The sequence below is a fragment of the Coffea arabica genome, chromosome 11e, assembly GCF_036785885.1.
Source record: "Coffea arabica cultivar ET-39 chromosome 11e, Coffea Arabica ET-39 HiFi, whole genome shotgun sequence".
Taxonomy (NCBI): domain Eukaryota; kingdom Viridiplantae; phylum Streptophyta; class Magnoliopsida; order Gentianales; family Rubiaceae; genus Coffea; species Coffea arabica.
This window is the reverse complement of record NC_092331.1, coordinates 59,674,254-59,696,885: the sequence shown is the minus strand read 5'-3', so window position 1 is coordinate 59,696,885 and position 22,632 is coordinate 59,674,254. Positions and strand designations below refer to the sequence as shown.

Here is a 22,632-nt window from a genome sequence, read left to right as displayed (position 1 = left end):
TGGGAAAATCAGAGTGTGAATTGCGTGCAATTTGGCAACAAACAATATGCATCATCAAGTATCCAATTCAATTGTCTGAACGCTACGACTCCCATTTGTTGAATTGTGGGCTTCTTCGGACTTCGACGGTCCTAGCCTCCTCCTTCTAGAAAATTAGAATGCGTTCCGGAAATCTCAGCGTTCGACTGGGTCTCACGCGCATTATTTGCCCGCATTAATGCCTGGGCCTCAAGTTTCCAACACCAAAAATTATCTTACTTGCATCGTCCCAACTATTTTAAAAAAAAATTATCCCAAATAATTCCCTATCTAAACACTTGTAAATATTTTTGTCCTTTCCACCATCACTAACGTCCCAACTATTGGTCCATAAATGTTGTTGAGAACATGTTTCTGGACATGTTCGGTTGGAATGGAAATGGAATTTCTGCTCATGGTCTATAGGTTTTGTTGCGCGGAGGAAAACAAGTGCCAGTCGTTTTCGAGGATTACGCTAAACAGTTCTCGAAGCCCCTTCTTATCACATCCTTCATCCTGCGTTCCAGCTCCATCTGGTTCTGTTGTTTTTTGAAATGGCGATCCATATCATCTTATCATTTAGAAAATGGAAAATTTTCTTGAATATGCTCATCTCAAATAACTACATATACAAAGCAACAGACTTGTGCTGCACTTGGAATGATTTTGATCATCAACATATGTTCATTCAAGCAATTGGCTTTACATGAAAACTAAAGACTAGACATTCAAGATAGCAATGTCCTGTACATGTCTTATCCTCTCACCCACCAGAAATTAAGCCTAAATTGAGATCTATATTTTGCATTATGTATCATTAATCATATGATATGAGTAATTTAAGTTACTAAATTGCAGAAAACTTGTTGAACCGATATACCCGCTCACCTGCCAGGGCCACAGAAGCAACAATATATATATATATCATTTTTATTTTTTTAAAAAAATTTTGGGTGAATTTGATTCTAATTGCCATCCATCACGGATTAGGACATGATTCTTTATTAATCAAGTCGACTTGTGTTATCTTTTGTACTCCCTCCGTCTCACTTTGACAGTGCTGTTTGTTTCTTTTTTCGTCTGTCTCAAATTGTCGTCCATTTTTCAATTGAAGAATATAGTTATCTTTTAATTTCTCTAAAATACCCTTATTCAAAGTAGGTTGCTATTAGTATAAACTACCATATTTAATGTAGATTGTTTCTTAACCATCAATTCAAGTTCTCATAAACCATTAATTTAAGTTTCTATGAATAATTAATATAAAGTTGTACTCTATTTAATGTAAGTGTATTTTAGGAAAATAGCAACCTAAATTTATTTTTTCTAACAAAGTAGATTATTTTTTCTTAAACTGTGTGAAAAAAAAAACTAGAACTATCAAAATGGATGGACGAGAAAGAATGGAGTATCATTCATTAATATTTGATACCTACTCTGAGGCACTTGGGCTTTAAGCCTTTTAAATGCAATTGCTCCAAAATGTCCTTTGCATTCATCATTAGTCTAGGAGGTTCAGTGCCTTATTCGTCGAGCAATCAATTCATAGCGGACTCTAGCCAGAAAAGGCATCAAGGAGATTTGCAATTTAGGAGCCCGTTTCTCCGTTAATTACTTTGACAAACTAACAATTACTATTGCTTATTCTAGCAATGCACTGGAGAAAATATCCGCCTCACTCAGATTCTATCATCCTGATTTAATTAGCGAAGAAAATAAATGATTTGTTAATGCGGGGATAGCCAACCTTGATTACAAGTCTAGAGATATTATACGAGGTCTATGAATTTATGAGAAGGATTACGCTATCTTCATTACCACGAAAAGCTATGAGAAAGCAATTAGACTCGTGAGAGAGTTTGATAATCAAATCATAAATCTGATAATCAATTGACTAATATTCCTCTTAATCAAAATGAGTCTTGGAAGGGACACGTGGAGCCTACTTGTATCTTCAACTGCTATTACGCTTCATGCTATAGCCTATAGACTATAAACTAGGATGGCAAGGGGGCAAGGTGCTCGCGGGGTAGGCATGGGGCAGGGCGGGGGTATGGGGAGAAAATTTCCCCCGGCTTGAAATGGGCGGGGGTGAGGCAGCGCACATCCGCCCCATTTCCCGTCCCTTCCCCGCATATAAAAAAAATATATATATATATATTTAAATTTATGAATATATACAATACATGTATATACATAATATAAAATTTTAGTTATAATTTAATAATATAATTAATAACGTAATTGAGATCATGTAAGGAGATCAACCGACTTTTACAACATTTTCTTTAGTTTAGAAATTGAGTAATCAAGCTAGTGGCAACCACAAATCTATCACGTAAATGGCCAATCCATGTGAGTTTAGCTAAAGGAGGAGAATGGTAACTAATATGAATTTATTTTGCTATCTAATTATTGGGGTTTGGAGCATATATTGTGAAAGATACAGCTGATGAGCTGTGCTTACCAACAAACAAAGTCTTATATATTTTATTATTTTCAAAATGGATGCCTTTCACTTTCTTTTTACTACAGTCCGTAATAAAGTTGTATTTTCCGTTAAAATTTTCAATCAATAAGGAGCAACTAGTAGTGCTTTTACCTACAAAGATGGAAAAAAGTCCCTTTTTTCAAATATAACACTAACTTGATAACATGTCTCCTAATAAATAATGATCGGAGTTAAATTCATCTATATTTCTCCTTCAAAAAATTATTCTTCAATGATATTATTTGATTATGATTTATCATAAAAAATTTTAAAAAATACTACTATTATATATACATGTCACCCACACCCAAAAAATTAAAAAAAAAAAAATCCACCTGCAGCCATAAATGAATTTACTCGCAGGATACATCTCGTATCAAAACAAGACTTTTAAGACCTCGCACGCTTTTTAGGGCGTGATCTTTGAGATTAGACGATGATGCCACCTCGAAATTTCCTTGTCAACTCCTAAATCTTCTTGGTCCTTCTTCCACCATGGATTTTTCTTCTTTTTTTTCCTGGTAAAGCCAAGGAAATTCTTTCACTAATCACACCTCCAATAATTCATTCACACCTTTTCCCAACCTTACGTATTAAGCTACTACAAAAATATATGACTATAAAATAGAGTACCATACTACTATCTATATATATACACTAAATTATTTTCTTAGCCTATTTCTTCATCATCAATACTTTGGCAAGGGTACAAATACCATCCGACAAAGCCCTCTTTTCCACCAATCTAATACTTGGTTAATTAAAACCATATTCAACTTCTCACCATCACTATATAGCAACACGCTCTAAGCTTCTGATTCTTTGGAAAATTTTCTCATGGTCATGGAGTTCTTTCATAACACGAAAGCTGTTAGACTCAGAAGTCATCTGGACAAATATTTAGTGGCGGACGATGATCAAGAAAGCACAAGACAGAGCCGGAACGGTGGCTCGAAAAAAGCCCGTTGGCTAGTGGAGGTCGTCGACCGCGGTACTAGTGATATTATTCGCCTCAAAAGTTGCCACGGGAAATATTTGACCGCCTCGAACGACCCTTTTCTTCTGGGGATGACCGGTAACAGAGTCCAACAAACCGTGCCGGAAAACATGAAGGACTTGAGAATTGAATGGGAGCCGGTTAGAGATGGATTTCAGGTGAAGTTAAGGGCCTATGGAGGTACATATTTGCGGGCTAATGGAGGCACTCCGCCATGGAGAAACTCGATAACTCATGATAAACCTCAGACGGGTTCAACTTATAATTGGATTCTGTGGGAGGTGGAGGCTGTAGATGTCCCGGAAGATGAGCATCTTAATGATTACTTGTCGATTGTTTCGAGTTTTTCATCTGTCTCTGATGAACTCTCCGGCTTGGAGCTCGGGTCCCCCATGTCAATACGTTCTAGTTTTAACTCTCCAAGAGCATCTACAACTCCAAGAAAGGTACGTACGTTTCCAACTTCCCAAAATTACCATTATTTTTCTTCCCAAAGAATCTTTTAAGAGTTGAGATTAAAAAAATGTTATCATCTTAAAATGAGAAGTTTACAGCTTGATTAGGTGTTAATATGGTGATTTGCATTGAGGGTCAATTCAGTTGCCTTAAGGGTCAAAATGGTTATAGTGCGTTGACGGTGGCCAGTTGCCTCCTAGACACTCATTAGATTTTTTTCCGCCCTTTAAAGAGGTAGGTGGAGCAGTGGAGTTGAGTACAAGGCCTGAGGCCAATATGAGCGGGTCACAAAAAAGTTAGGAGCGCATGTCGTCCGTGAGTGCGTGGAGCAATTAGGAAAATGGGTAGAGATAAAAAAAAAAACAACTAATAGTATTTTTTTTTTATTGAAACAAACAAATAAACTTATTAGGCATTGAGGTTTTATTCAGCTTTTAATGAATGCATAAATTTTATGATATTCTTACGACGAAATTTAGAGAGGGGGGTACAGAATGAATTGGAATTTCTCTGGTCTTCTTGAGGTGAACATATCACCGTCTTTTGTGCATAAAAAGGATAATTAAATTGACAACAAAAAAGTATATAGGTAAGTCGATACTACTGTTTGTCATGAGAACTACCGGAATGGATACCCCCAAACACAAAAAAAAAAAGAAAAGAAAAGAGATTCACTTAAACCTGTCTCGTCTTTCCTTTCCCTTTTTTTTTTTTTTTGCGTCAAGGAAATGATGATGATAAGCGGTTTACTCCAAAGTTGAATCTGAAAAGGAAAAGGCGCGTTTGCGTTTAAAGATTGCATACTGGGGAAATTCCGCATATGATTACCAGATTCATTCGATAGTAAGTAGACTAGGGAACGAATATGCAGAGAACCTTCTGCTGGAATGCACCGCTTGACTTGTAAAGGCCGTAAGATTATATTCTTTCCTAGTCAGCGAAACCGAATATCACCCGCAACGGATCTTCTGTCTCACACTCTGTGCCACTTTTTATTATATTGCTATTTCTCCTGCATAAATATCATGTTTTAGTTCTTTTTTGTCTCCTTAAAATCCAATAACTATTAATTGAGTAAAAAATAAATACAACAGTTTCAAAAAAGCAATATATAATAGAAAATTAAAAAATATAGCAGAAAATTCATAAAAAAATCTCATTTTTTATGCATTTTGATTTTTTGAGTTTGTTAAATTTTATGTATTACTCAATTAATAGTTATTGGATCTTAAGAAGACAAAAAAGAACTAAAACATGATGTTTATGCAGGAGAAATAGCAATATAATAAAAAGTGGCACAGAGAGTGGCACAGAGTGTGAGACAGAAGATCCGTTGCGAATATCACCTGATCTAACACCCTAATTTCCCGCAACTTCAATCTGACCTGCCAAATGGCAATTATAGTTTGAAAGCATGATTTATATACGGTAATCCTTCTTTCTTTTTAATCTGTATTTAATAATTGTCGTCCTGGGGAAGTAAATAAGAACATTACGCAACCACACATGTAAATCATGCAACCGCACCATATTCCACGTTGCTTCTGAACCCAAGACTTCTTTCTTTGGTGTGTGATCAAGATTGGTTCTTTAACAATAAACATGCTCATGCTCATGCTAGTTAGTTTCTTTTGTTATGAAACCTAAAATCTCACTACTGATGTTCAGGCACGAGAAAGAAAGAGATCATTTTAAAGATTGTCATTTTTTTTTTAAAATATATTTTATTTTATATATATCACATCATTATAATATTTTTTTATATATATAAATTTCAGCAATCCAAACGAATTAGTCCATAAGAAAACGAGACTATTAGAGCTAAACTCAGCAGCACAAAACAAACACGGGTAGTATTTTACCTTTCTATATAGGCCAGGTGCCAAAATAGAATGGAGTCCAGGATTTTGTCAAACTCGGTCTAAGCCACGAGAAGGAAGAAAGATGAACGCGTCAGATTAACCATTGCTATTATTAGAGCTAGCTGGCGCCGACTTTGCTTGCGGAAATTTCCAGTAAACCCACAAACCCCAAATCAGACCAAGTACTACTTACTTTGAACAACGTACATGCTCGTAGTTATCCCTCCTTCCCGATTAAAAATATATTATTCATTTCCCACCCGCTTGTATTTAGCCAACTATAAAAGCAAACCTTCATCGGCCATTCTCCAGGCCAGAGACCAAAATTCCAAGCATTCATTTCTTCGTCATTCTCTCTCAAGTTTCGATCCCATTAAACGTTTCAGCAAAAAAAAACCCTCCACAAAACCAGAAATTAATTTGATTTTTCGAGACCATTTTTTAGTTCGTAACTTATTTTGCTTTTTGGTGACGAAAAGCAGAGTCCTCTGCTGAAGATTACAGCGATGGAACTCTTTCACAACGCCAAGGCAGTGCGGCTGAAGAGCGCGCACAACAAGTACTTGACAGCTGAAGAAGACGAAGAATCAGTTACTCAAGACCGTAACGGCTCATCCAAGGCGGCGAGGTGGACGGTTGAGTTTGTCGATAACGCAGAGAATATTATCCGTTTAAAGAGCTGTTACAACGCGTACTTAACCGCCTCTAACCAGCCCTTTTTGTTGGGATGGACGGGGCGTAAGGTGGTTCAAACGCACCCCAAGCGGCTTGATTCCTCGGTTGAGTGGGAACCCATTAAGGATGGGAATCAAGTGAAGCTGAAAACGAGGTATGGGCAGTTCTTGAGAGCTAATGGTGGGCTGCCCCCTTGGAGAAATTCGGTTACTCATGATATTCCTCATCGTACTTCTACTCAAGATTGGATTTTGTGGGATGTTCATGTCGTCGATATTGTGGTTAAGTCTCCCGCTCCTAGACCTCCTCCGCCTTTGGTAACTCATGTGGATTCCGAATCGTCTTCTCCCTCCACACATTCCTCCAAATCTGCAAGCTTTTCTAGACAAGAGGTACTTTAATCTTTTCATTTCCTCAATAGCTTGCTTTATTTCACGCTAATTAATCAATCTTTGTGACTTTATCAATGGGATTCTTTGGTAATTCTAGCAAAGATGAAGGAGAAATTTCATACTATTGATTTTGGGGCCGTCGGACTAGTAGCTCTGTAGTCAAATGCCTGCTCAGTCGTACAGGCGAACGGAGTCCTAGTCCTGGCAATCCCCTGACCAATGATAAAATAAGTAATTATTATAAGATGAGAGAATTTTAGTATGAAATTTAACAGTAGTATTCTGTGAATTTTGTGCAGTCTGGTGATTCTTTGGGAAGTTCGCCACGTAAGGGAGGTGAAGGCAGGTTGATATATTATAGTGTTGCTGATGGATATGGAGAAGTTGACGAGGGAGTGGAGGAGCTTTGTATCTCGTTCAAAAGCAATGGCGTGGAGGAGTTGACAAAAAGATTGGAAGAAGAGACCGGGCTTGAGGATATTGTGGTGTGTACAAGGAGTCCGTTGAATGGGAAGCTTTATCCTCTTCGTTTGCAGCTTCCTCCAAATAATGCAACTATGCGCGTCATTGTAGCCCAATCCTCATCCAAAGGCGAGAACTTTGTTTAAACTTTATAACAATAATTTGTTAATCTTTCTGCATCCAATGTGCTTCTTTTCCGTCGCTGATTGCTTATATCAAAAATTTCTGACACTCAATTGAATCGAATTCTTGGTTTTAGATGTTATGATCTTGCATAATGTGATCTGAAGTTCCAAGTGTGGCTAAGTAAATTAGATAATTTTGATGCTTCCAAGTTGTGAGTGGTAGTTCAGATGTGCTGATCCTGTTAAATTTGTTCATCCTCCATGATCAGATCATTGGGCCAGCTGCATTCCTTTCAAAACTTGGTTTTAGATCATGCATCTACATATTAATTATCTGTTAATGTATACATAATCAAGGTATTTACTGACTTCTTCTCCTCATATATTCGTGCAGCAGTGGCTAGAAGTTTCCCAAAACCAGTCCTGTCATTGTAGAACAAATTAGAGAGAAATACAATACTGGCGTAAACAGAAATGCCACTCCACACGTTTATGCCTGCTATTGCTGTAAGTTCGCCCAATGTTTGGGAGCCCTGGAGAGGATATATTTTTGAATTCTTAAAGCGTCTGTAAATATGTTACACGTCATAAATTGTGCCTGCTAGGCTGTCCTTTCTGTTATTTTGGAGGAATGGAGGGAATTAATTTTGTAGTTTTTTTTTTGTCAAAAGGGAATTAATTTTGTAGTAATTTTTTTTTTGGGATTTTTAAAAAAAAGCTGTAGAGGTTTTTGTTCTGCTGGAGTTTTTATTCTTATTATTGTATTTGTATCCTATTCATTCTACAAATATTTTGCTGTAAACGTCTTTGAGGTTAAAACTGAAATTTGATCTTTGGTAATCTCCAATATTTGTTTGTTTCGTTGATGAACTTAGTGGAAGAATGCAGAGAACAAAATGCCAAACGAGCTAGTAAACTTCAATGTCAATTTGATAAAAGCATTCACCTAACATTGCCATATACTCACGGAACATGTCTTGTCTTCACTCTTCATACGTATATACCTTAGAGAAACATTTCCTTGACCCCTGTTACTCGTTTCATATTCCCAGCTGAAAGGTCCCGTGGAGTGATTGATCCTCCTCGTAGGAGTAGATAGGGTTCAATGAAACAAACAATAATGACATCGATTATGCCTGCCACAACTTTTTGTTTGTTCGAAATGCTACCTAATCTTGACTATCAGAGGAGATTACTACAGCGCCATGACATCAATACATTGCCAGTTCCAGCAACACGCGCGGGTCCTAAAGCGGTAGCAGCACCAGGGAGAGTACGAACAGAGCAATAAATGGTTAACCTCTTCACCGGCGGAATGCTATGCTAATGGCCTTGAGAATTCAGTGTGGTTTAGAATGTGAGTGCGCATTACAAAGCCAAATTACCAATAATCCATGCAAGAACACGACCCATCAAGAAAATGATGGAACCTTAAACGATCTCTAACAATTACTTCTACATTGAAAATTTTGGATATTAGCTTGATCACATTGTGGCAGTCACTGCAGAAACGGAGATTTTTAAATATGCGAATAGGCACTCCTGGTTTTTGGTTCAGAAGTCCGAATGCAACCGCTAGTCTCTCGCTGTGCAACCGAAGAGACCGCCCTTTTCCATCACCACCTTCATCTACCATAGCTGCCTGTGAAATATCAGGACTATAACCCATAGAAGTCAACTTTTCTTCAATCACATCTAAATGCTGGTAAATCTCCGTAGTTTGAGGATGAGATGTATCCCCAGCAAAAAATTCGTGAGCAATGCCATCAATTTCGACCATACTACAGCCAGGCTCTTTGTTAACACCCTTTTCTGCCATCAGTTTCCTGACCAAGCCAACCTCGTTCCAGCGATTAGCTAAGGCATACAACCTTGACAATAAGACATACGCACCACTGCAATCGCTGCCTTCACATTCAATCATATGCCTGGCCATTTCTTCACTAAGCTCTAGTCCTGCATCTTTCTTGCAACAAGCATCAAGAAGACTCCTCCAAATCACCGAATCGGGTTTCATTGGCATGCTGAATACAGTATCAAGTGCTTCGTTAATGAGGCCAGCGTGAGATAGAAGATCAATAAGACAACCATAGTGTTCCAAAACAGGGATAATGTCAAACTCCTTAACCATCTTATGAAAGTATTTGCGACCCTCGTCAACCAAACCTCTATGATTACATGCGCTTAAAACACCAAGAAATGTTATCGAACTAGGAACAAATCCACCCTCATTAACCATTCTTTCAAAGTATTCTATAGCAGCCTCAAACTTCCCGTGCATGGCAAATCCGAGAATAATTGAATTCCATGAATTTACATCACGATTCCTCATTCCCTCGAAAACCTGCACAGCCAAATTTACTGATCCACATTTACCGTACATATCCACCAACGAATTATTTACTAAAATTTCAAGATTTACATCAAATTTACACTTCCGCAAAACATAAACATGAGCCCAAATGCCCAAAGACAACGCCCCTAAACCAGCACAAGCAGCAATTACACTCTGTACCGTATATCCATCAGGTTCAAACAGCATCTGCATTTCAGAAAACATTCTCAACGCACCCTGCAATTCCCCCACCTCAACTACAGCATTCATCATAGCATTCCACGACACGACACTTCTATCCGGCATTTCCTCGAACACTTTCCTCGCATACTCCAAACATCCACAAGAAGCATAAAAATGAATTAAGCTGTTGTTAATATATACATCTGAACCAAACCCCCGTTTCAAAACCTGTCCGTGAACTTGCGTGCCTTCGAATAGAGCAAATAAATACGCACAAGCTTTTAGCACAAATGGGAAAGTATACTTGTCAGGTAAAACATTTTCCTCGTTTAACATTTGATAAAATAGCATAATTGCTTGTTCTTTGTGGTCTGCACTATGAGCATGGGCTCTTATAAGAGTGTTCCAAGTGAACGAGTCACGATCTGGGAGCCGTTTAAACACGTTTATAGTGTATCTGAGGTCATGCAAAGACGAGAATTGGAGAATTTTTTTAAAGAGGCGGGATATGTCTGGGTCGGATTGTGGGGGAGTGGTGCGGAGGGCGTGAGCATGGATTTGTTTGAGCTGAGAAACGGTGGTGCATTGGGTTAACAGGTGGAGGAGATGGGCAGGGGAGCTGACCGAAAGGATGGTTGGGATGATGGCGCCGGTGACAGAAGGTGGCGGACCGGGTGCGGCGGCAAGAATCATTGGAGCCTTTCTGGCGCGAACCAAAACTTCGATTAAACTGTGAACCCGAACCCGACCTTTTCTTGGTCGGCAGACAAATTGCCAACAGTTGGCAAAAGAGTTGGGCTTCTTCCAACTGACATGCACACCATTGATGAAGAGAGGAATGTGGGCCATTGAAATGAAAGGCAGATTAGACGATAAGTGGACTGCATGACCACAGGCCCACACTAGCAATTGGTTAACACACACCCAAAGCAAAAAAAAAAAAAAAAAAGTAAGAGATTATTTATTCCAATTTCCTCTTCAAAGCTCAGAGTTTTGATTATCATGTTTCAGTGTGATCTTCTGTTATAATGTTAATTTTTGTTTATTATTAAAAAAAAAGAAAAAAAAAGTACAACTCTTATGTGTTGAAAAGAATGAATAAAAATTGGTCCAAAATTAATTTTAAAAAAATCCATTCTTACTACAAAGTAGAATGTGTAGATTGTTGACAATTAAAACAAAGAGCTACATATTTGCATACGTGTGAAATTCTTTAGTGTGGTGGGTTTTTTTTTTTTTTTTTTTGTTTTTGTTTTGGGGTAAGGAGAAAAGGTGCGTAGCAATAAGTCACAGACACATCTTCTAGACCATCAACTTTCCAACAATTCATATTTACATATTCTTGTGTCTGTCCAGTGAGCTTACTTCCTATCTGCCTTTTGATCCCTTGGGTTCCAACTTGAACTAGATTGACACTGCTGGGTTTCATGTGGGCCTAGTACTATAATAATAATCATGAATCAATTGGCCCACTGGTTTGAACCGAATCATGCAGGTGGAGCTTTTTCCAACACTGCCCATGGGCCTCCTCATGCTACCTCGCAATAATGGAAATTTTTAAAAAAATATATCAAAAAAATCAATAGTAGGGTCTAAAGCCAAGAAATTTTTTTTTTCATCGTCATTTTATCCACGTATCCATATGGATTTTTCAGATAAATCATATATTGTAACAATTGATAGAAAACAAGGTTTAAACCATCAAATAGCTCAATATTTGATTTGTACTCATTTCAAATATTTGCTCGTCAACTAAGATAAGATTCCAAATTCATCTCAAACTTAACTCAATTAGTACTATCATATTTCAATTTTATATTTAAAATTGTCAAACTTTATTTAGTGAAATATCATCTGAGTTCAACTCAATAATTAAATAAAAATAAACTTTGAGTACTATTTTGAACCCGTTAAAACAAACAAACAAACAAAATTCAACTCTAGAGTGTTGGATTTTACGCCCTATATTTGAGTGATTTTAATGCACTTCTTGTGGTTGGATTACTATTTTTAAGAATTTTTGTAAAAAAAAAAAATGTACCGTACAATTTGATGTATATATAAAATAAAAAGATGATTGAGAAATGTGTTCACAAAAAATATAAAAATTTTCCCCGTGCAGAACCACAATCCAAACAAGGACCGCAGAAGATCCATGATCTGGTTTACAAAGAGACGACGTCGTAAGAGGGCCAGGCGTCCAGTCGCCAAGTTGCCAACCAGCGACGCCAAAACAGATTCCGTAACGACCGCACACGCTTGAAATTGAAGATACTCTGTCGGCCCACCCCCACGCCTCCTTCTACGCGCCTGCACGTTCTCCACAGTCCATTCCTTTGCCTTACCGCTCACTCGCCTTTCTTTATCATTTTCTTCAACCCCCACCCCTTCCCCACATTTCCCGTCCCTCACAGCCCCGTCAGCCACACCCCCACTCACCCACGCCCACTCCCAAACCCCACGTGTCTGACGTCATCATGGATGGAGGGCCTAAACACCATCCAAAGGTCGGACAAATCAAATGCGCCAATCAGAAGACATGTTTATCTACTCATCACATAATCGCAATTAACCTTGATTTGTCGTTTTTGTATCTTTATGAGAAAAGAAAAGACCAATTCTATACTTCTTTTAGTAAATTATTCAATTCAATTTTCATCCAAATAATAGCAGTAGTCAAGATTTTAAATGTTCGAAACTGCTACAATTTGAGAGTCCGAAAAAAAAAATACTAATTTCATAATCTAATAATAAATGTAACCAGAGGATATGTGTGTATCAATTGTAATGAATTTTGAGTTAATATAGAATTTCATGTAATTATTTCAGTTATGTACAATAACTTTTACATACACTCATTTCATTTCTAAGTAAGCTTATATCAAATAATGTATGTAATCTAATTAATGTGTATAACTAAAAGTAGACAAAATACTCCCTCCGTCCCACTTTGATAGTCTTGTTTTCCTTTTTTCGTCTGTCCCAAATTGTAGTCCACTTTCCAATTGAAAAATGTAGTCGTATTTTAATTTTCCTAAAATGCCCTTATTCAATGTAAGTTGTTGTTACTATAAACCTACCCCATTTAATGAGAGTTGATTCTTTTTTTACCATCAATTAAAGTTCCCATAAAGTTGTACTCTATTTAATGTGAGGGTATTTTAGGAAAATAGCAATCTAAATTTATTTTTCCAACAAAATTAACTATTTTTTCTTAAACTGTGTGAAAAAAGAAACAGGACTATCAAAGTGGGACGGAGGGAGTATTTATTTTTTTTATGTGAAAGTAAACAGACTAATTTATGCTCAAATATAGTTTTATGGTATGCTAATTGTCTTGCATAATTAAATCTCTCATTCTAGAGTGTTTTGATCGGAAATTATTTGAAGATTTTTTTTTCGATTGATCGTAAAATGAAGTTATCTATATCTATATGTATTCAGGAAGGGATTTTTAGCAGAAACCCTCTCAATGCCTTCTAAACTTGTCATACTTTTTTCTAAATTTTTGTATTTATTTTAATACATAAAAAAGTAGTGGGTTATAACCCACCTTATCACCAATCAATATTCCCACTATCTCACTCCCACTATCCCACTATCTTAACTCATATTTTTGTATTTATTTTAATACATAAAAAAGTAGTGGGTTATAACCCACCTTATCACCGATCAATATTCTCACTATTCCACTATCACCTTATCACCAATCAATATTCCCACTATCTCACTCCCACTATTTCACTATTTTAACTCATCCTACAATTACTCCTACAAATTCTTCTTTTACTGATTGACTTAATTAACTTATCGAGTTAATTCTCTCACCCTCTCTCCCAGTTTCTTATTTGTTTTGGGTTCTCTATTGATTTTGTAAATGTATTGATTTTGTTTCTTTTGTGAGCAGTAGTGGAAGATATTATGTGCAGATACTCCAGCAGAAATCAACCTTCTTGCGGCCGGCTTAATTTTCCAGGTCAGTCCCCTCTGCCTTTTAAGTATGTTTTGTTTTTGCTTTGTTTTTTGTCATGAATGATATTGCATTGATTTTCTGACCATCCATTATTTCTGAAAATTTTTTACAAAATCTTATGAACGGTTATTTGCTTATTGTTACACTGTAAAGCAAAAATAAAAAGGTATTGCTTGCTTATATCATTGCAGATGGTATAGGTTCATGATTGAGGGTTCTACTATTTCTAACATAAATTGTATATTATAAAATTTTATTTGTTTGTATTACTGAAATTTTTTTAATTATTTTTTATTGTACATTTATCACATAAAATAGGTGTTACGATAGTTATTTTCATAATTTTATTCCAAAAATGATCGTGCATGAAATAAAAAAAAAAGATTTTTTGATAATTAAAAATGGTTTATAATTGGAGAAAAACAATTCAGATGCTACTATTTAATTTCGTCAGAAATCCTTTTGGCAAAATTGCATTCTAGCCTTTCTTTTCTTTATCAACAATGACAATTACAACTACGTGATTCATCTATCTAGCAACAGCACAATTCAACTCATGGAATAAATAGTTCATTGCTTAAAGTACTTAAACGAAATGTTAGAGCCAAGTCCTACTTAACACCTGCAAGTAATATATTACAATTAGAAAAAAGAAAATGATTCAAGAGGAGCAAAAAATTCACCAAGCCCCTGACATATGTGCAATCGTCAAGACACTTTTGAGCATTTAAAACTGCATTCCTTAGTTCAAGTAACCACTTCTCTGTAATTATTTTCATTTGATTACAATGCAATTCTATTAAATTATATTGATGCTATTTCTATATTAATTATTGTATTTTTTTGGTTAACAGTTCTCATACAATGTATCACTATTTACACATAAAATAAATACATAAACTATTGATTTTTAATTTAATATATATTTTATTTATAGATCAAAGAAATGAAAAATCTAATGTCCTCAAGATCGCCAGGCATCCACATCACCAATGATTTTGCGTGATTATGGTAAATATACAGTTTCTTATATCGTCATACTCATCTTACATACACACTTTTTGGCTGCACTATCTTGCTAAATCAACTATAGATACAATACAATACAATTGTATTACAATTGTTCGATTAAAATACAATTGTATTACATTCTATTGATGCTATTTATAGACAACTTAGCAATTTTATAGATTAGCAATTTATTTTATTTTATAGATTACCAATTATTACATGTACCAAAATATTTTTATATAGGGATTACTTCATTAACTATGGGTGCTAATAACAATTCAATTGGTGCGTATTTTTCATTTGATTACAACACAATTGTATTAAATTCTATTGATGCTATTCTATATTAACTATTGTATTTTTTTGTTAACAATTCTCATACAATGATACAAAAAATTCTCATACAACCGAAAAAGACGGTTCTTGAATGATATATACATTCTATTGTTAAATAGGTATTATATTTTAATTTTATTGATAAATTTTGTTCACCTTTATTTGTTCACCATTTTATTTTTTTTTTTCAATAATGTCAGCACCGTGCATAGCACGGGTATTCCCACTAGTTTTAGAGTAATATGGTATTGACAATTGTATACTAATTCATGTGCTACAAATACAAATACAATTCGTGATTAGTTGGTTTGAAGTGTAAAGTAAACAGTATTGGTAACACACACAATTTACTGATTGATCTGAATCCCCTCTCACTCAGTCACTTGTCTTGTCCCCCCATACATCTTGTTCCACTATCTCTCGCGTCGCGGCGCCACCTTCACTCACCACCTCGTCACCCACACAAATTCCCATTAAAAATATCTCGCTCTCTGCGTATCTTAGCGCATCATCCGCCGTTTAGCTAGTCTGCGCATTCGCGTACCTTCAGCGTTGACGACCGGCCGACTCGCCGGAGCTCTCCTCCTCGTCCTCTATTCTTTATCCAATCCAACCAATCATCGATATTCCCTCCCCTATATCTCTCCACATTCTTCTCGGATTACTCAAGTCCAAATTTTTTAATTTACCCTATTACTACTACATTCCCAACCGACTCCCAGCAGCATCGAAGTTCAGCGACCTCGCTTTTTAAAACCCAGCTATCATTTCTCCAAGAACATTACTCAAAAAAAGAAAACAAACAGGCACACAAAACAATGGGCATTGATTACTACCATTTATTGAAAGTACCGAAAAATGCAAGCGAAGAGGACCTGAAGAAGTCGTATAAGCGGCTCGCGATGAAGTGGCATCCGGATAAGAACAGCGAGAACAAGAAAGAAGCGGAGGCCAAGTTCAAGACGATTTCAGAAGCGTATGATGTCTTAAGCGATCCCCAAAAGCGGCAGATCTATGACTTGTACGGCGAGGAAGGCCTCAAGTCCGGCCAGTTTTCTACTGCTTCACCTATTAGTGCTGGTGGCGCTGCTAGTGGGAGAGGATTTAAGTTTAGCCCTCGGAATGCGGATGATATTTTTGCTGAGTTTTTCGGTGGATTCGACGGGAATTATGCTGTTAGCGGCGGCAATGGAGAGCTGAAGAAGGCTGCGCCGATGGAGAATAAGCTTCCCTGTAGCTTGGAGGAGCTGTATAAAGGATCTAAAAGGAAGATGCAGATTTCCAGGATCGTCCTTGATGACTACGGGTCCGTAATAATCTCTGATTCTCTAATTCTACATTTTAATTTTAAAATTTTACCATTTTTTGTTGGTTTTATTTATTGGAAAATGGCTGGAATTGGATGAATTCTCCAGAGAAATAGACGTTACTTTAGATGTTAGTTTTGGCACTTTTCTTTTTTCCTTTTTCATGCTTAGTTTTCTCTTTACTAAAGATTGCTTTTTGATGAAATCGAGTGTTGAAGAATTTGAAATTGATGGATGGGAGTTGAATTCTGGAATTTGCTAAATATAGCTGGATTCCAACTTGTTAATATTAGCTTGACAGGCTATGGGCTGAGGGCCTCGACAATCGTGGAGAGAAATGTAAAACCAATTAGCATTTTGATGCCAACAAATCTTGACCCTTCGTTTTCAACTTAATCCTCGTCGAGGTGACAAAATATCTCTCATGGTTGAACTGTGATGGTTGAGGCTAGTCGCCCATCCCAAAGTAGACCTGATCCTTTTTGTTGTGCTGAAATCTTGTGATTCCACTAGGATACTTGGAAAGAGAAAAAAACTTTTCCTTGCTGGGTAATGAACAATGTGGTAATTCAGAAAGAAAGTAAAAGTTTTGAAAAATTTTGCTTTTGCTAGCAATGCCAGTAATGCCTCCAGACGAATGTTATTGGTTGTGTCCTCAAATGTCTACAGTTGGAACAAGCTCTGGTGACTTTGTCGGTTAATTATCATGGTAAGGGTAAGACTTGAAAGTCCCTCGTCTGCACGAAGGCATGACTTGTGGAGAGAGATGAGATTAAAGTTAGTGTATTTGGAATGTGCAATGACCATGTGAAATGCTGCAGGAAGAAAAAATGATAATCAGTTTCCATGGTAGTCAGCACGGGTTTGTAAAAGATGTCTTATGGGTGATATCTAGTAATATGAATCTTCCACATTATGAGTGGAAAGTGGATCTTTCTTATTTGTGCCTTGGAGGAGTGTAATATTGCAATATGTTAAGAGAGGTCTCACGAGGGCTGTAACTTGTTAGCTAAAAGCATATTTATGCATTGTTCTATTTTTATCCCTGGGAAGATTTTCACTTGCTGCTTTCTACGGTATTTACCTACAAACAACAGACCAAACTGTAGTTCCGGAGGTGATAATGTCCTTTGCCAGTGACGTTAAATCCAAACCTGGTTTGCTGAATATGGCCCGTGCACTTCCTTAATGGGAAATTGCTAATCCTTTAGCTGCACTCTGTATTCACTTGAATATAGAAGTCTATTGATGATGTTGTACTGTATATCTCCATATAAAAATGACTTGATAGATAACAAGTGAATGTTAACAACACAATGGGTTGAAAGGCTTTTTCTAGAATATGTAAATATGATGATTCTACAAGGATATATAAATATGATAAAGTCCAAAGATAATGAATTAAGGATGCCTTTAGTGATTGTGACAGGCTGGTAGTAATCATGGTAAGAATGGTCTCTACTTCCAATGCTTCATCATGTAATTTTCATTTGATTATTTGTTCTGTGTATGTAAGTTTTTTAGAACCATATGGCACAAGATAATTCACATTTCACCGACAGTGTTCTAACATATGGGCCATACCTTTTATTTTATTTTATTTTATAAACTTAATCTTGGGGATCCATATCCCCTTCTCTTGTAGAGTGATGCTTCATGCCTCTATGGGGAAGCATCCCTGACTTCATGTGTCAAATGTTATGAGTCCATAAACAAGTATTTGTCAGAGGTATGTTTGTGTCTGAAATGTGCCTGCACTGGAAAAGCTGTCTGTAAATTGGTTTTGTGAATTTTGGCTCTCTCTGGTATACTTAATATCTTATATTAGAATAAAAACCACCAATATTTGTTGTACTATTCAGTTTGGCCTGATGTTGTAGTTATCATTGCAGCAAGCCTGTGACCGTGGAAGAGGTGTTGTCAATACATATTAAACCAGGTTGGAAGAAGGGTACAAAGATTACATTCCCTGAGAAAGGGAACTACGAACTTGGTCGTGCTCCTGGGGATCTGATATTTGTAGTTGATGAAAAACCTCATGCTGTTTTCAAGAGGGATGGCAATGATCTTGTCATGAATCAGAGGATTTCCTTGCTGGACGCTCTCACTGGGAAGACTCTCAGCTTGACAGCCTTGGATGGGAGAGAGCTGAGCATCCCAGTCAAAGATATTGTCAAACCTGGCCATGAGCTGAGGATCCCAAATGAAGGGATGCCCATATCAAAAGAACCTGGTAAGAAAGGAAATTTGAGGATTAAGTTTGATATAAAATTCCCATCCAGGCTCAGCTCAGAACAAAAATCTGAACTGCGGAGGGTACTTGGGAGGACTGCTGATTAGTCCAAAATGAAGCACTGAAGAATATAGCTAACCAGTTATAGTGGAAATGCACCTGGATGTAAATACATCGTAACTTTGCTTGGACTGGTAGGAAACACTGTGCATAATAGGAGTATAGTTTAATTCGGTCGCGTGCAATATATTTGAGTTGTGTCTGGCCCCAAGTGTAGCATATTGAGCTGGTGTTCTAGTGATCGATGTTAATTTTGATGTTCAATGTTCAAATCTGTGGAATAGAAACCGAATAATGGTATATTGGATTTGGTGGAGGTTGTCAACCTCGTATTTTGTTGGCATAAATATCTTGATCCAGTTGTGTGAAAACTTGTGTTGACTTGGTTTCTGGGATATCTATCATCTGTGTTTCATAGGCGAAGACTTGGCTTTCGATTGCTTGATGGCGTTAAATAATCTTTAGGTCATTTCGCTGAGATTCACTTTGATTGAATACAAGCGCATCTGTATAATGGCTAATTTTATTATCACAGATATTGAAGACGACAGAAGAATTGAATTGCCAGCATCACGGGGTTGCAAAATCAAATCCTCCTCTAGTTGTTGCCCTTTATTCAGGTCATACAACTAAGCTGCCCCTAGGGTACTGATTCCATCGAAATGAGTTTTTCAATCTTCCTTTCTAGTTCTTTCCACAAGCCGATCAACTTCTTGTCCATCCTTCACAAGTATGCACATTGGCGGCGTCTGTATTCCAAATTGCGGAACTGCATCCTGTTGGATATAATATCCGATTGTTAAGCATATTGTGCAAAGTCTATATATATATATATATATATATATATATATAGGGAGAGACATACAGCCATCTCATCAACATTCATTCGCAACGTCCTTGTACTTGTCAGCAAGATCATTGAAAGTTGAATCCGTGACTTCACCAGCTCCACTCGATGATGCTGAGTAGAAGACCCCGACCATCTTACAGCACAAAAGGATCCACTTAGAGATAGATTACAGCAATAATTTGTAGCATATACATATGTGGGTGTGTATATATATGCATAGCAGTCATTCAAAAAAGGAAACCAGTTTGTCAGTTTCCTGGGTGTTCTGCCCATTTGCTGCACATCAGTGCCGAATCGGGTTCGGACATAATCATCATTGCTTGCTTGCAGAACAACTCAAATTCAAAGGCAACGCGAATAGGGGTGGCAATGGGGCAGGGGATCCCTCCCCAGCCCCTCGCCCTGTTGTCTATTAATTCCCCCGCCCCATCCTGTGCCCCGCGGAGTTAAAAAAAATTTATTATATAATTTTAATATAATTAAATTTGAGCAAATAATTAAGTACTAAAATATCAACATATCATCAAATTATTATTCATTGTAACTTCACAATTGAAACTCATAAAAATAATTAAACAAAAATTATTTGAATACAATCTAATATGATAAAACAAATATAACTAAAATAATTAAGTTTTTACTTTTGATACAAATACAAATATTAAATTATTATTGTGTTTTTTTTAGAAAAAAATGTTATTGCATTAAGTGTAGTTAGGAATTTAATATAAATGTATTAATAAATTTAGTATAAATAATTAATAAGTTTTATTAATAGACATGTATAATTAGTAGTATAATTGATAATATCATTATATATATAATTATGCACATATATATATACATATATATTTTTCCAAATGGGTGGCGGGGCGGGGGGAATAATAGACCCCGCGGGGCAGGTGCCCGCGGGCACCCGCACCCGTTGTCATTCCTAAACGCGAACCCTCATTCAAGGCCTGCGCCTTGTTGACCCTCGGTTTCCATCTTCTAATTTTTCTGAATAATAATTTGCAACTTCTTTGGAACAATAAGCCCCCTAAAATCACTCACTTTGGATCACTCTTGGATGGGGATCCTTATACACACACACACACACACAAACAACTAGTCAATGTAGCAAGAGGATTTAAAAAAGAAATGTTGCAAAAGGTAATTATCCTAGTAAAATTTTCAAAATAAAACTTCTAGCAATTGGACGAGGATTATATTCCATGGAGCCTTTATCAACGTAGACCGTTGGCGTTGAGTTAGAATCAGGATTGATGCTTATGCATTCACAGGAGGAATCTATTTTTTTTTTATTTTTTATTATGCTCCTTGAATTGTATTCCATCCATCCTATTTACCAGCGCCACGTCTAAAGACTAAAGATAACTTTTGCTTTGCACGTATATATTCTGCTGCCTTTGGCCGCAAAACAGAAGAATTTTCATTCTTAATCCTCTGTACCTCACTTTAGATGCCATAAATAATCCTCAATCTAACTGACTGAAAATTGTTGGTAGGTGGTGGTTTGGGCTAGAATAATCTCCATGGGTTTCCCGCTTGGCTAAGAATCTATTAACTAGTCCTTCACCGTCCGTTCAAGAAAAACCTTTGAGCTTGAGCATTATTGGCAACTTTTTCATTCTATTTGATTTTTCTTGCAACAGAAAGAGGGTGTGCAAAGGTTAAGACGATCAAAATGAGAAAATACCTCATTAATTAAAGCCAAGAAAATACTTAACGATGAGTAATGAACTTTTTTTTGTTTGGAAATATATGCTTGTAGTTCAACTTTGTTTCTGGATATTTTAGTCTCAGAAATCAATTAGGAAAAAATTGTTCCTTTTTTTTTTTTTTTTTTAATAATGGCATCGTGGACTAATAAAATCTCGACCATTCAATCATGGAATTAAGTTCTAATTAGATTGATTCTGGATTTTGGATGCTATTTACCACGCCAACAACTTGGGTAACTGAAGTGGATGAGCGATAAACACATAGATGCCATCTTCTAATTAACTCGTATCCAAAATCCGCATAAGGCAAGCATGAGGATCTTGGATTATCACCGAACCTATTGGATTACGAAAAAAAAAAACCCCCACATTTGAAAATGTTTTGCAAATATGCGCTAATAGATTAAGCAGGTTATATTAGTACACCTGCAGACACCTTTTTCAGGGGATATCACTGTATTGGTTTTGGCCAGGCTCATTGCATTAATCGCACCACTGTAGTGGATTTAGTCCAAATTGACTTCTTTATTAATTAGCAGCATCCAAACTCTGATTTAATTACTTAAATTCTGTATTGTTGGATCTTCCTTGTCAACTTTTTTCTCCTTCTTCATCAGCAGGAATGTAGGCATCGTCTATGTTCCAAATTGCAGAGCCGCATCCTGCAGGCAAGTGTGTGTGTGTGTGTGTGTGTGTTCTTTTTTTGGATTTAGAGCCCTGATTCCACTGGATAAGATCTTTGGGAGAAAGCCGTTGACTAAAAGTGGGTGTATATATGTGTACTTTATAATACTAGCATTTTAACCCGTGCTATCCACAGATTTATATTTCAATTTCAATTTAAAACAATACTTATATATATATATATTATAGTATAAGATAAAGTATATAAAAAAGACAAAAAAATTTAAAGAAGTGTATGTTTAACATGTTAAAAAAAAATTTATTTCTTAAGTACAAAGTGGACTTTCTTAATTTTAATATCTTAAATAAGTTGAAATCAAATTTTGTTAACCTATTGTTTGTCAATATATGATAACAATTTTAATAAAATAATTTAATTTATACTGATTTATATGATAGAGCAATTGTAAACTTATTTATCAATATATCATGTTATACCCATATATCAAAATTTTTAA

At 36.4% G+C, this 22,632-nt stretch overlaps 3 protein-coding genes and 1 long non-coding RNA gene across 6 annotated transcripts; 2 read left to right on the top strand and 2 right to left on the bottom strand.

Annotated features, from left to right (window-relative positions):
• The first annotated feature begins 3,202 nt into the window (after positions 1–3,202).
• LOC140004077 (uncharacterized) lies at positions 3,203–8,214 on the top strand. Of its 2 annotated transcripts, none has more exons than XM_072072385.1 (4): positions 3,203–3,952; positions 6,307–6,891; positions 7,191–7,482; positions 7,873–8,214. In XM_072072385.1, exons 1-4 carry the CDS (start codon positions 3,347–3,349, stop codon positions 7,911–7,913), a joined length of 1,524 nt encoding a protein of 507 aa, XP_071928486.1. In that variant the 5' UTR covers positions 3,203–3,346; the 3' UTR covers positions 7,914–8,214. The 2 variants fall into 2 exon arrangements, with proteins under 2 accessions (XP_071928486.1, XP_071928488.1); XM_072072387.1 differs by having other exon boundaries at positions 7,876–8,148.
• A 552-nt stretch (positions 8,215–8,766) lies between these two features.
• Positions 8,767–10,905, bottom strand: LOC140021472 (pentatricopeptide repeat-containing protein At1g59720, chloroplastic/mitochondrial-like). The gene has a single exon (XM_072072384.1). It carries the CDS (start codon positions 10,843–10,845, stop codon positions 8,860–8,862), a length of 1,986 nt encoding a protein of 661 aa, XP_071928485.1. The 5' UTR covers positions 10,846–10,905; the 3' UTR covers positions 8,767–8,859.
• A 4,760-nt stretch (positions 10,906–15,665) lies between these two features.
• LOC140021513 (uncharacterized) lies at positions 15,666–19,625 on the top strand. 2 transcript variants are annotated; one of them, XM_072072528.1, is made up of 3 exons: positions 15,666–16,622; positions 18,516–18,856; positions 19,452–19,625. In XM_072072528.1, the coding sequence occupies exons 1-3, from the start codon at positions 16,135–16,137 to the stop codon at positions 19,547–19,549; spliced, it is 927 nt and encodes a 308-aa protein (XP_071928629.1). In that variant the 5' UTR covers positions 15,666–16,134; the 3' UTR covers positions 19,550–19,625. The 2 variants fall into 2 exon arrangements, with proteins under 2 accessions (XP_071928629.1, XP_071928628.1); XM_072072527.1 differs by lacking the exon at positions 19,452–19,625 and having other exon boundaries at positions 15,682–16,622; positions 18,516–19,287.
• On the bottom strand, positions 19,427–20,189 carry LOC140021514 (uncharacterized). The gene is made up of 2 exons (XR_011825343.1): positions 19,782–20,189; positions 19,427–19,692 (listed from the first exon to the last, which is right to left on the bottom strand). It is a non-coding gene; the product is annotated as an uncharacterized lncRNA (long non-coding RNA).
• Positions 20,190–22,632: the final 2,443 nt, after the last annotated feature.